Source organism: Cuculus canorus, chromosome 20 (genome assembly GCF_017976375.1).
Source record: "Cuculus canorus isolate bCucCan1 chromosome 20, bCucCan1.pri, whole genome shotgun sequence".
In the NCBI taxonomy this organism is placed as follows: Eukaryota; Metazoa; Chordata; class Aves; order Cuculiformes; family Cuculidae; genus Cuculus; species Cuculus canorus.
The window spans coordinates 12,193,635-12,207,342 of NC_071420.1; the positions used below are offsets into that span (position 1 = coordinate 12,193,635).

Sequence of the window (13,708 nt, forward strand, 5' to 3'; positions counted from 1 at the left end):
TTCTGGCTCCTCGGAAAGGGAGAGGAGAGGGAATGAAGGCAAAGCACGCTCGCACTTGCTCTAGGTGGGTGTCAGAGAACTTTCTCTGTTGCACCATCAGGAGGTGGGAACAGATCTGGGCTGCTGGGACCATCCACTAGGAGACAGAGGCATCACAGCACATACCCTCGCAGTGCCCTGGATGCTGCAACACCCACCACCTGGTGTTGGGTGCACAAGCTCTAGGGACTCGGGGAGTCCTCACAGTTTCTTTCTGAACTGGGATCTCAAAGTGACCCCTGAGCAGCCTGCCCTCATGCCAGGACGGCTCTCTCTCCATGCAGAGGTCTCTTGCTATGATCCCGCAAGGACTATGTCCTGGCAATATCACAGTCTACTGCCTCTGGCTCGGGGGACACCAGCACACAGAGCTAATTGTGAAACAGAGAGACATCCCTGCACTGTTGCATCCTTCCCTCTTGCCACAGCAGAATCCCTCTGGGCTCTTTGAAGAACCTCCCGTATCACCTATCTCCAGTGTCAGGCACCTCTATGCCTGGGAAAAAGAAAATCTGTTCCTGGGATTCTGGGAGCCTGGAGCACTTCAGGCACCAGCACTGTGCACGCACCCAGACTCTCCTCCTCGGCAGAAGTCCCACCACCGGCAGCCTGGGTGTGGGGTCGGGCTGGATAGACCAGCACGGGGAGGAAGTTATTATCTCCGTGGCACAGTGGGCATGGTGAGTCACGAGTGTAAGGGCAGCACTGGAACAGAAATTAGGCAGCTGGCTCTGTATTTGGTACCTAAATCAAACTGATTTGCCCGAGGACCTGCAGTGAGTCAGCTGCAGGCGAGGGAGGGAGCCCAATTCTGCTCAGAGCCAGCGCCATCCCATACTGACATGCTGGGTGCTGTATCAGGAGGAGCCTGAGAGAGCAAGATCTGTGAACCGAACACATGGGATCAGAGAATCGTCAGGGTTGGCAAAGCCCTCTGACCTCATCCAGTCCAACCATCAGCCCATCACCGTGCCTACTAAACCCTTACCCTAAGTGCCATGGCCATACGTTTCTAGAACCCCTCCAGGGATGGAGACTCCCCTACTGCCCTGGGCAGCCTCTGCCAGGGCTTCACCACTCTGTCAGTGAAGAAATTTTTTCCCAACACCCAATCTAAACCTCCCCTGTTGCAACTTGAGGCCTAACTCAGGTTCTTTCAAACAGCCTCATCTCAAACTCATTTGCTTCCTCTCCACAAGAGATGTACAGCAGGTAGACAAAGGGCCAAACTTTGCCATGTCCTTTCCAAACAACACTAAAATGCAACTCCCACACAACAGAAAGAGGTGAGAAATGAGGGATGTGTGAATCCATAAACTCATCCAGTTTATTCTCCTACTTCCACTGGTCACGCATACATCCTTCCTTATTGTTTCCAGTTAGCTGGGGTTGGCTGAAATAACTGGAGCCTTAATGATAATAACTTTTATAGAGAATCATAAAATCACCAGGTTGGAAAAGATCTCTTGGATCATCGAGTCCAACCATTCCTATTTGCCACTAAACCGTGTCCCTGAGCACCTCGTCTATCCATCTTTAAAATCCCTCCAGGGATGGTGACCCCCCCTCCCTGGACAGCCCCTGACAAGGCCCCATGACTCTTTCAGTGAAAAATTTTTTTCTGATATCCAGTCTGAACCTCCCCTGGTGGAGCTTGAGGCCAACTCTGGCAGTAAGGCCTCTAGAATGATATGCAGAACCGTGAGAAATGTGATCCCACACCTTCCTTTGTGAGATATTCCAGCTGCTAGAGATGTTCAGTTCAAAATAGCCACTTGATTTCTCATTTGTATCGTTTTACTACAAAAGTTCCTAAAATAACATAATGAGGCCGTGGCCCAGGTTGCCCAGAGCCATGGTGGCTGCCCCATCTCTTGAGATGTTCCAGGCCAGGTTGGATGGGGCTTGGAGCCCCAGATCCAGTGGGAGTGTCCCTGCCCATGGCAGGAGTGGGACTGGATGGGCTTTGTGCTCCCTTCCAACTCAAACCATTCTGTGATTCTGAGATTATAAAACTGAAGGGTTTAGTGCATTCATTATCAGACATTAATTGTTCAGGCCATCATCTCTGGATGGGTGAGCTCTGACACCATTCTGTTGTTGATGGTACTGTAGGAAAAAACTGCAAAAGCACCAGGCACTGAGTACCTTCTGCAAACCACCCTCACTCACCTGCTGGCTGCAAGAAGAGGCAAACACCAGACTTACCCTGCCTGCCCTGCTGCGATGGGTGGTGAGGGTGAAGACTCACACTGTGTCTGGGAGCGCCCGTCCCTGAGAAATCAGCAGAAGCCATGCGGTTTCCCTCTTGTCCTAACAACCCCTCCTCTTGCTTTTTCAGCTGTGAGCTGGATTGCGGCACTAAACACTTCCAGAGCGGCTGAGAGCCTGAGCCGCAGGGCAGGGGAGTGCTTGGGATCAGGGGCTGAACTTCAGGTGAGCAGCAGTGGCCAGCAGGGTGGCTGGGAGGAATGTGAGCGTCACAGGATTTGGGCAAGGCTGAGTTCTCGGGCAGGGGAGCAGGGTCGGGATCTAGGGGACACTTTCTTTTCCTTCGGTGATGACGGCTCTGGAAGCTGTATCTCAAGGGCAGCGGGACAGCAGATGTGCCTGCTGCTCCTGATTGTCTGGTGGCATCTACACTAAAGTCCAACCTGTTTGAAGCAGCAGAGGGGGCACGAGGGGGCTCCCAGCCTTGCTGAGTACAGGCTGCCTGCCCTGCCAGAGCTGCCTCCTGTAGCCCAGCTCTGCTTTCCAAAGACTGCTGGCGGGGAGGGCTTTTCTGAGTTCTCTTTTGTGTCCGAGCACTGTGGAAGCCAACCTTGGCCCCAGAGGAGCGGGATTTGCGCTGCCCAGCCCGCCCAGGCAGACAGTCTGTGTCTCCTCTGTAGTGATGGTGCTGGTGGTGGTGGTAGTGGATGTGGCTGAGCACCTGGGGCTTGGCTGGAGCGGCACCCCCAGGCACCACCAGGTCCAAGGACCTGGGTCGTGTCTCCCTCAGTGGCCGCGGCTGCTTCTGGCCGTTGTCTGTGGCAGGTCCCTCAGAGCTGCAGTACACAAAGGGGTCATAGTCACTGCTGAGGGAGCTGCGGAAGGTGGAGCAGCTGCCGTGGATGCCCTGCAGGCTGATATCCGTGCAGTTCAACATAGAGTCACTGGAGGAACCATGACAAGGCCCCGAGCTGGAGTCACTGCCTGGCCCGTCTGCCAGGTACCCGCTGTGCTCGGTGAGATAGCTCTCTCCGGAGCCGCTGCTGTTGTGCTGGTGCCCGTGGATGCCGCCCCGGCGCTGGGCGGGTACACGGTGCTGCTTCTGCACCAGGGCTGCCGTGAACCCTGGGCAGGGGGGCTGGGGCTGGAGAGAGCAAGTCCTGTGGGGCGGCAGCGTCTGCCCACACACCAGGGGGTTGGGATGCTGCTGACCCAGCAAACTCTGGGCCAGGGGTGATGAGTGGCTGCAGGCAGGCAGAGAGGCGGCTGGCCTGTAGGGCACATAGTGGATGGTGCCAAAATCCAGCTGGGAGAGCTCTGGAGAGCAGAAGAAAGGGTTGCCTTGGGCTGGCTCCGGGGGGAAGCTCCTGAGGTTCCTCTGAGGATATGCATGTGGGAGGTGGTAAAGGGCATGTCCTGGGTGCTGGCGGAAAAGGTGGAGCCGTCGTCCAGGCTCCATGTCCTGAGGGGCCAGCCTGGAGCCAGCAGACGTGGCCTGGTCCACCGAGTCTCTGGCTGTGAAGAGAGAAGGGAGCATCCAGCACATGTCCCACAGCCCACCTGCAGTAGCCCCAGTGCCAGTGAGCTTCCACTGCACTCCCGCAATGGTCCCACATCCCACCCATGCCCTGCAACTCCTCACTACCACCACCAAACCATCTTGATGGTCCTGCACACTCAGAAGCCACCCATGACCTGACCCTCAGATCCCACCTCCCTTCCCCATGGATCCCAGGACTGGAAACCCCTCCTCTTGATGCAGGTCCCAGCCCAAGCCCAGCACCTTGCTGTGCACTGCAGGGGCTCACACGTACAGGGACCCCTCTCTGCATATACCCCCGTGCATGGGGACATGTGCTCCTGCTAACGCACCCACTGTATGCACCATCCAAGGGCACATGGACCTCCTGGGCACAACCCCTGCACCCAACTCCATCTCTGTCCCGGAAATGCTGTGTCTGAGCCCTACCAAGGATATTGAACATGCAAAGTGGACACGTGTGGTGTTGCTGCAGCCAGGGGTCCACACACTCCCGGTGAAATTCATGGGAGCACGAGATGATCCGCAGTTCCTAGAGAGAGGTGGAGAGAAGAGGACTGTGAACAGGGACAACCACGTCCCAAGACCTGGATGGAAGTGAACCTTGCAGGATTGAAAAATGTCTAATGGTGAGTGATCGGCAGCTCAGCTTTGCATGGAGGAGGCTGTGCAGCCACCTGGCAGCTCTGTTTCCACTTGCTGTGTCCAGTGCTGGGGTGTGAATGTCCAGAAAAGTGCTAGCCTTTGGGAATAGGGGGGTTTCAGGATGAGTGCATTGGAGAAGCAAACCTCGCTTTTGCCCCATTGTTTCAATATGGATGCATTGCTTAGGGACATGGTTTAAGGGAGTGTTAGGAATGGTTGGACACGATGATCTAGTGGGTCCTTTCCAACCTGGTGATTCTATGATTCTATGATTATGGACATTTTACCCTACAGCAACAGCTGGAGACTTGTCTTCAGAGAATGTGAATCTGCAAGTGACTCAAGTTAGTGAATCAACAAGGCTCAGTGCCGGGTTCTGCATATGGGCCACAGCAACCCCATGCAGCGCTCCAGGCTTGGGGAAGAGCAGCTGGAAAGTTGCCTGGCAGAAAAGGACCTGGAGATGTTGGTCGACAGCAGCTGAACATTAGCCAACAGTGGCCAAGAAGCCAACAGCATTCTGGCTTGGGTCAGAAACATCATGGCCAACAGGAGCAGGGCATCACACCCTGCACTCAGTGCTGGTGAAGCTGCACCTCGAATCCTGGGCTGAGTTTTGGGCCCCTCACTCTAAGGAGGACATTGAGGGGCTGGAGCGCATCTGGAGAAGGGAACAGAGCTGGGGGAGGGTCTGAAGCCCAAGGGCTCTGGGAGTGGCTGAGGGACCTGGGGCTGTTTAGCCTGGAGACGAGGAGGTTGAGGGTAGACCTCATCGCTCTCTACAGCTCCCGAAAAGGAGGTTGTGGTGCGGTGGGTGCTAGGCTCTTCTCCCAAGTAACAAGGGACAAAATGAGAGGAAATGGCCTCAAGTTGCACCAGGTGAGGTTTAGATTAGGTGTTAGGAAAAATGTCTTCACTGCCAGAGTGGTGAATCATAGAATAGTTTGGGTTGGAAGGGACCTTAAAGATCATCTAGTTCCACTCCCTGCCACGGGCAGGGACATCCCACTGGATCAGGCTGCCCAATGCCCCATCCAACCTGGCCTTGAACACCTCCAGGGATGGGGCAGCCACAATCTCCCTGGGCAACCTGTTCCAGTGCCTCACCACTCTCACGGGGAAGAAATTCTTCCTAATGTCCAGTCTAAATTTACCCATTTCCAGTTTGTACCCATTCCCCCTCATCCTATCCTCACAAGCCTCTCCAGCTTTCCTGTAGCCTCTTCAGGTACTGGAAGGTCACTACAAGATCTCCTGGAAGCCCTCTCTTTTCCACGCTGACAAGCCCAACTCTCTCAATTTGTCCTCGTAGCCCTGGCAGAAGCCCTGGCAGAGGCTGCCCAGGGCAGTGGTAGAATCTCCATCCCTGGAGGGGTTCAAAAATTGTGTAGATGTGGCATTTGGGGACATGGTTTAGTAGTCATATGGTGTTGGTCTGGGTGAGCTTAGGGGGCTTTGCCAAACTTATTGATTCTATGATTCTAATCTATGACTTTAGCAGTGGCTTTTCTGGCCAAGGAACAGGCAGGTCTTCATCAATGCTACTCCAGAGCTGCTGAAGGAAAAGTCCAGAGGGTCTCATGCGTCTGCTGGACTGCTCTGCTCTTGCTGGACTGTGGCCAAGAAGCTCCGAGACGTGGCTAAGAGCAGCCTACCTGGCCCTCACTGAACTCCTCCAGGCAAATGGCACAGACCGGGGCTGAGCTGCAGCTGCTGGCCGAGTCCCAGCGCGATGCCTGCCGGCTCCTTGCCTGGTATGTGCGCGTGGCCAGCTGCCCGATAGCCTGCATGGTCTGCTGCTGCAGGGAGTCCTGCCGGGGAGAAAGGAGGCTTTAAGGAGAGGTTCAGCCTTACCTTGCCAAACTTTTCCTTGCCCTTCCATTTTCAGAATGAGGTTATCAGGAATTTGGGGGTGATACTTATTTCCAGAGGTGACTTTTTATCTAACCTGACTGAGCCAGAGTAGGCTTTGCCACCAGCAGCAGACATCTGGCACTGGACACACAAAACTACTCAGCAGTGCTGAACTGGTGAGTCCTGAAGGCCCTGTAGGACCAACGGGTTATCCCAAACCAGGAAATAGCTCTGACTCTGGAAAGATCATTATTTACTTTGTTGGTTTCTATTTAAAATATGAAATCTTCTGCTCTCTTCCAATACTGACAGTAGTTAAAATCAAGAGCTTGTAGGCCAGCTCTGCAGCTTTGGGTGCTGGGCCAGGCTCTAGAAGGTGCTGGGGCTGCAGTGCTGTTGGGGCAGTGAGGCCGCCACACGAGGGATGCTGCTGGTCCATCTCAGCTCACGCTCCTCATCCCTGCTCCTGCCTCACGTGGTCGCATCTCCAGTTCACCCAGAGGCGCAATTCCCCTCTGAAACTGCGTCCATTCCTGCCCTTCATGCATTCGTGTTTGCTCAGACCCATCTGCCCATGAGATTCCTACCTGAGTCCTGTTCAGATGGCACTTTGTGCGGATGAAAAATATCAAAATGATGATGACCACAGTGCTGACCACCGTGAGAAGGATCCACACGTCATAGTCTGGCTGTTGGATAAAAAAGGGAAGAAATTACTCTTGTGTGGCACGGGTGGGAGAGACCAGGCAAGATATTCCCATTCTCTGCTTGACCATCAGCTTTGAATCCATGATCCTTGGCCAAGCTCTACCTTTAGAGATAAAGGAAAAAGTGTTGTCTTCTCTGCACATCACAGCAGGGATGGAATTTATCTCTTGCAGCTTCTCAGCTCCCTAGAGGCCATAGTTAAAGGTAGCACGAGATGAGAAAGTTAAGCCCAGAGCAGCTTAGGAGGGAGGACAGAAGAGGCAGTGGGATTAGTGTGTCTCTCACCCAAGCTGGTGGCTCCTTGACCTCTATCTTCACGTGGGCCTCTCTGTTTTTGTTCACGACACCCATGAGAAGCTCAGCATCATGGCCCCTGATCAGAACCACGGGCTGACTCAGACCTCTGGGCTTTCGCAGCTGTAATGAAACAAACACACTGAGAGATGGTCCAGAGCAGCCTGAAACAAGGACTATCCTGGTCCCAAGGCAAGTCTGGTTTCTCCCAATGCTTCTTGCACACACTTGAGAGACTGACTGCTCCCCCAAAGGTCTATGATGAAACCACATGGAAGCTCCTCCTCTTTTACCAACTCTTCAGCCTGACTTTCTTTATTTCCCACGATGGTGCCTTCTCATGCACAACCGGACACCGCTCAGTGTCTCTTGTGCTCCTCTTTCAGGCCCCTGTGCGAAAGTTCTTGGTCTCTCCTCTTCCATGCAGCAACTGCCAGAAACACTGCCTTTGCTATAAAAATGCTTCCCTTCCTGCGAGATCCATCAGTATTCCCCCTCCTCCCTCTGCATCTGCAGGACATGCTCTTTGTTTCTGATCACACTTGCAGTTTTCCACCCCTATTCAGGCAGCCCAGTATGGGCTGGTTCAGCCAGTGTCCCAGTCTGTCCCCTCCTCCTGCCTCCTGACCTGAGCCAGGGTGGAAAGCAGACCTTGTGACCACTTCCCATGCCCTTACTGAGCAGCCTCAGCATCACCTCATGGGCCTGCACTCACTGCTGCATTTCTCTGGCATCAGAAATTAAGTTGTAAGTGCATGACAGAACCATGAGGGATGGACCCAGTGAGCAGGAGTCAGCCCAGAGTCTGAAGAAGCTCAGGCACCAGCTCCTCTACCTGTCCTCTCATCTAAACACAGAATCATGGAATGGGTTGGGTTGGAAGGGACCTTAAATCCCATCCAGTTCCACCCCCTGCAATGGGCAGGGACACCTCCCACTGGATCAGGGGCTCCAAGCCCCATCCAACCTGGCCTGGAACCCCTCCAGGGATGGGACAGCCACCACTGCTCTGGGCAACCTGGGACAGGGCCTCCCCACCCTCACAGCAAAACATTGCTTCCTAAGATCTCATCTCAACCTCCCCCTTTTCAGCTTAGCTTTTCATTATTGCTTGATTATTTCAATGGTGAACCCACTCCTTTCCAGAGATGAGCAGTATTGGTAGAAGGGACCTCTGGAGGTCTCTAAACCAAGGTTGAACTTGCAGCAGGAGCATCGTGACCAGCATAGCAGGGTGGCCGTGACTTCGGCTTACAAACTGGAGTAATCTTCTTTCCCCTAAGGCACACCAGGATTGTCTGTACTAGATGGGATTGGGAAATCTGTGACCCAAGAGGAAGCATCCAGCTCCTGGCAGAAAATCTCAGCTGACCAGACAGTGTCCTTTGAGAGCAGCAAGGTGCTGTTTGGGAGCTGCTGTCCTGCTCGTGCTGTGCCGAAATCAGGATGTGACACAGAGGGAGCAAAAGAGCAAAGCACTGTCTGTGTGCACAGATGAGCTAAGAGCTAATGTTCAAAGCCAGCCCACAGGATCCCCAGTCCCAGGACACTCCTGGGACCCCCAACAATGTGTTGGTGGCTGGTGGGTCCTCACCTGGCCATGTTTTGAGATGGGACAAGGTCACTTGTTTAGCTGATAATATCAACGGGTTTGTACCTGATCAGCAGCGCTTTCATCATCGGTGATGTCAAAAAGGATCGCACGAGCTCCACGCTCCCCTGCCAGCTTTGCCTGTCAAAAAGAACAGAAGCTTCAGTAGACATTTTGTCTTGTACATCTGTATGAACATCTACCATTTGGACAGGTACGCGCCTCCACAGCTCATCACTGGGAAAGAAGCACCTGCTGCTTGAATTGAGAAACCAGCTCCCCCTTGATTTCAGTATCTGTGACCAAGAGCTGCAGTGCCTGCTTTTGCTACAGTTCTGCTGTTGATGGATGGTTTCTCCTTAAAGTTGTGGAGGCAAATAAGTTGGTGGGCTTGCAGCCACAGTGACTCATAAACCTTAACACCAGGTTCCCCACCTGGCTGTGCCATGGGCCGCTTTGCTCCAGAGCTGGATGTGCTGGAGATGGACCTGCAGCCCTGTTAGCTCTGCTGACTGCTACGTAGCTGTCCTGACAGCAGAAGCCTCTGCAGGTTCCCATATCTCTCCATGACTGCACCTGAGCTGTCTATGGGCCTGACTCCTACACACATTGCTCTCCCTGCTCCCTGTCCCCACATTTATCACGGAGAAGCTCAGGCGATGCTCAGGCTGCAGATCTGGTTTGGGATTAGGAGGGGGATGGCTTTTCACAGCCCACCGTTTGCTGCCGCCCAAGGAGGACAGCCTGGAGACCCACCCAAACGTGTCTGCATGCCATACTCATTTGAGGTCAGAGCACACTGCCTGGAGGACCTCGTGCGGGGTCACCCATGTCCTCCCACCAAAGCCCTTCAAGCCCTCCAGGCAGGCAGAGGCAGCCTCTTGTGAAAGGGAGACGGGATCGTGAACAAAGTGCAGGGCTGGGCCGCTGTTACTCATGCGGAGCCCTTTGATCTGCGCGTCCCGAGCGCCTGTGCAAACAGGGAGCTGCCGGAGCTGCGGCAGCAGTTTACCCACTGCATTGCCAAACCCCAGCTCAGGGGCCAGAGGTCAGTGCCGCCGCTTCCCAGATGCAATATCAAACGCAGGGCGCCGGCAGAGCCAAGGGAAGGGGGATTCCCAGCGCAGCAAGCAGTGGCGGAGCAGGTTCAGCTCCATCCTGTGCTCACAGGTGCGGGTCACCTCCATGCACCTCGCTGGCGAAAAGCTGGGCGCCAGGGCTGTGTGCCTGGGTCTGGCGACAGAGATCAGGGTGTGAATGCCGGTGCAGATGATCGGGAAGACCACGGAGGCAGAAATCATAGGATTTGACACTCTTGGGTTAACTGTATCAGACAGGGAAGCTGGAAAAGTGGGATCAGGGGCTCAGGCAGAGATCAGAGACTGTGGTCCTGTCTGGGATTGAAGGACCCTCAGCGTCTGCCAGCACTGAAGAAGAAATATGACTTTCAGGTAGTGATTTTCATCCATTGCAGCCAGTCAGGCTTTGCTGAGCAGAGAAAAGCTTTACAAAGATTTTCTCCTGATAAAGACACAGAAGATGTGAAACCAACAAATGAGACTGGACAAGTGACTTCCCAACATCTTCCTGACTTCCACTGCAAAGGACACAGCTTCTGTCCAAGCAATTCCCAGCCTGCCTGCTGCAATCATTTCCTGAGCGCTTGTTGTCTCTGCATCAGATCTCTTCAGCTGCATGGCACAGCCAACCTCCCTCGTGGGGGACTGAAACCTTTTGGTGCAAATAGGGATTTACAGAATGATTTAGGAGGTTTCCACACTCTGTCAGCCAGACTCACAATCAATGGTTCCCTCAGGCAAAATAATACAGCAAAAACTTATAAATGATGCATCAGAAAGAAAAATAGCTTCATGGAATTGTTCAGGTTGGAAAGGACCTCAAAGCCCATCCAGTTCTACTCCCTGCAGGGACACCTCCCACTGGATCAGGGGCACCTCCCAATGGATCAGGGGCTCCAAGCCCCATCCAACCTGGCCTGGAACACCTCCAGGGATGGGGCAGCCACCACTGCTCTGGGCAACCTGGGCCAGGGCCTCCCCACACTCACAGCAAAATATTTCTCCCTTAGATCTCATCTCAATCTCCTCTCTTGCAGCGCAAAACTGTTCCCCTTGTCTTCTCCCTGCACTCCCTGATCCAGAGCCCCTCCCCAGCTTTCCTGAGCCCCCTCCCCTACTGGAAGCTGCTCTAAGGTCTCCCTGCAGCCTTTTCTTCTCCAGGATGAACAACTCCAACTCTCTCAGACTGCTCTCATACAGGAGGTGCTCCAGCCCTTGGATCATATCCGTGGCCTCCTCTGGACTTGCTCCAGTAGCTCCATGTCCTTCCTGTTCTGAGGACTCCAGAACTAGACACAGCTCCAGGTGAAGTCTCACCAGAGCAGAGCAGAGGGGCAGATTCCCACCCCCCGCCCTGTTGGTCCCACGGCTTTGGATGCAGCCCAGGACATAGTTGGTTTCTGGGCTGTGAGCACACATTGCCAGTTCTTGTTGAACTTCTCATCCCCCAACACATCCTTGTCCTTAGGGATGCTCCCAGTCCATTGTCCCCTCAGCCTGGAATTGCACCTGGAATTGCCACAACTTCATTCCAGAGATATTTACCAAGCCTTTCTCTCCCCTTGCAGACCAAACACCTTCCCTGCTTCTTTCAGCTTTGGATGCTGAAGCAGTGCTAGAATCTAATAGAGGAGAAGCAGACAAGGGCATCAGGTGGCTCGTGGAGTTATCCTTGTGCTGGGCTGGACAGGACTGTCTGCGTGCACGGCTTGGCTGGCTGACAGCTGAAGCAGAGGTTCTGATAACACTGTGCACATGGGTATTTTTATCATCATTGATACAGCGCTGCAATTCATTGTGCAAAGCTCTACTGCAAAAAACACATGCCAGGAAAACAAAGTTCCTGGTCCAGCGAGCATCAGCCACATCCCACAGTCACATTCCTGCTCTTGAGAAACATTGTCCAGGGATTCTGAGGAAGATACCAGTATGAAGTTGGAGGAAAGGAGCTTGAAAGAGGCTTCAGGAGGATAGGGAATCAGCCAGACAGCAATTGCAAGGGGATGGAGGAACCAAGGTGCAAGGCAGGGGCCAGGGATGTAGCCAGCTTAAGGCACACCTGCCTGTATTTCACAGCTAAACCAGTCCTGTTTGGGGGGAGAAGAGCTGTGAACTTCCCTGGGTGAGATCTTGGAGCAGGTGTACCTGCAGGCAGGATGGCCACATTTGACTGGATTTCAAAACCCAGGGTTAGATTCAGCTCTAGTAACAAAGCTGTGATGGCTAAAGGCCAGTGAAGTGTCACTCTGTCAAGGCATGAACATGACAGTGAACTGAGGGGTTTGTCTGGTTTGGGGGGATTTGCGGTCCTGGAGAAGGGATCAGGGTTAGTGTTGATGACCGCAGTGCAGCAATACACCACGGCCTCTCCTTCCTGTGCAGACCTTCCTCAGAAAGTCTGGTACTCGGTAACACACTGGCGCTTCCCATACTGGGATCAGAGACACAAAGATTAAGAATAACTAGAAAAACAGCTTTTAAACCTTTTAGGTTCTTAAATGGAAGATGACTCTTTGATGGCTCCTCTATCCTGTTCAAGATCCTCCACAGCGTCTGCACGGACCCAACCAGCCGATGCTGCCCATACCCCAACGTCCTCCTGGGAGATGCAGCAGCCTGGGAACACCTGAACACAATGGTCATGTCTGGATGGACACAGACGAGTTGGAATACCCGGCTGTGCTCCCTAAGGTACCTGCAGAGCCCTTGCTCTCGTGTCTCTCACAAGCTGTGCTGGAAGTCATAGAATCACTAGGTTGGAAAAGACCTTGAAGATCATCAAGCCCAACTGTACCTGTCCACTACTAAACCAGATCCCTAAGCACTTCATCTGCCTGACTTTTAAACCCCTCCAGGCATGGGGACTTCACCAGCTCCCTGGGCAGCCTCTGCCAGTGCCCGAGAACCCTTTCGGTGAAGAAATTTTTCCTAATGTCCAGTCTGAACCTACTCTGGTGCAACCTGAGGTCATTCCCTCTTGTCCTATCACCTATCACTTGGGCAAAGAGACCAGCATCCACCTCACTACAACCTCCTTTCAGGCAGATGTAGACAGTAATGAGGTCTCCCTTCGGCCTCCTTTTCTCCAGGCCAAACAATGCCAGCTCCCTCAGCCGCTCCTCACAAGACTTGTTCTCCAGACCCTTCAGCAGCAATGTTCCCCTCCTCCAAATGTGATCCAGGACCTCAATGTCTTTCTTTTAACGAGAGGCCCAAAACTGAACCCAGGATTCAAGGTGTGGCCTCACCAGTGCTGAGTACAGGGGTACAATCCCTTCCCAGGTCCTGCTGGCTACGCTGTTTCTGACATAGACCAGGATGCTGTTGGCCTTCTTGGCTGGCTCATGTTCAGCTGCTGTCAACCCCCCGGTCCTCCCTCACCAGGCAACTTTGCAGCCACTCTTCCCTAAGCCTGGAGCATTGATGGGGCTGTTGTGTCCCAAGGGTTGTGTCACAAGTTCTTGGGTTCCCTCATTATCCCACCATCTTTGTGCATCACTAACACCCACAGATGGGACCAGGCCCTTTTCCAGATATAGGGTCACTGTTAACAGATTGATAACTCCAGCACACTGTCTTGTGCTAACAGCTGGCATCATCCTCAGAGCAGCAGCAAACCAAATGAGACTTCCACCGTGGTCTAGAGAGGGACAGGCGTTGCTGCCTGGCTGCCTCGTGCAGCTGCAAGGAAGCAGCTCTGGGGCAGCAAATCCATCACAGCTTCACAGCCCATCCTCTTCTTCCTTT

General features: G+C 53.6%; 1 protein-coding gene across 1 annotated transcript in view; it reads right to left on the reverse strand.

Annotated features, from left to right (window-relative positions):
- The window catches only part of RNF43 (ring finger protein 43), a 55,981-nt gene that overhangs the window by 6,530 nt on the left and 35,743 nt on the right, over positions 1-13,708 (reverse strand). The window contains 6 exon segments of the mRNA XM_009562106.2: positions 2,248-3,765; positions 4,220-4,322; positions 6,091-6,246; positions 6,877-6,978; positions 7,283-7,414; positions 8,949-9,023. Of these exon segments, the coding sequence (XP_009560401.2) occupies positions 2,248-3,765; positions 4,220-4,322; positions 6,091-6,246; positions 6,877-6,978; positions 7,283-7,414; positions 8,949-9,023 (2,086 nt within the window).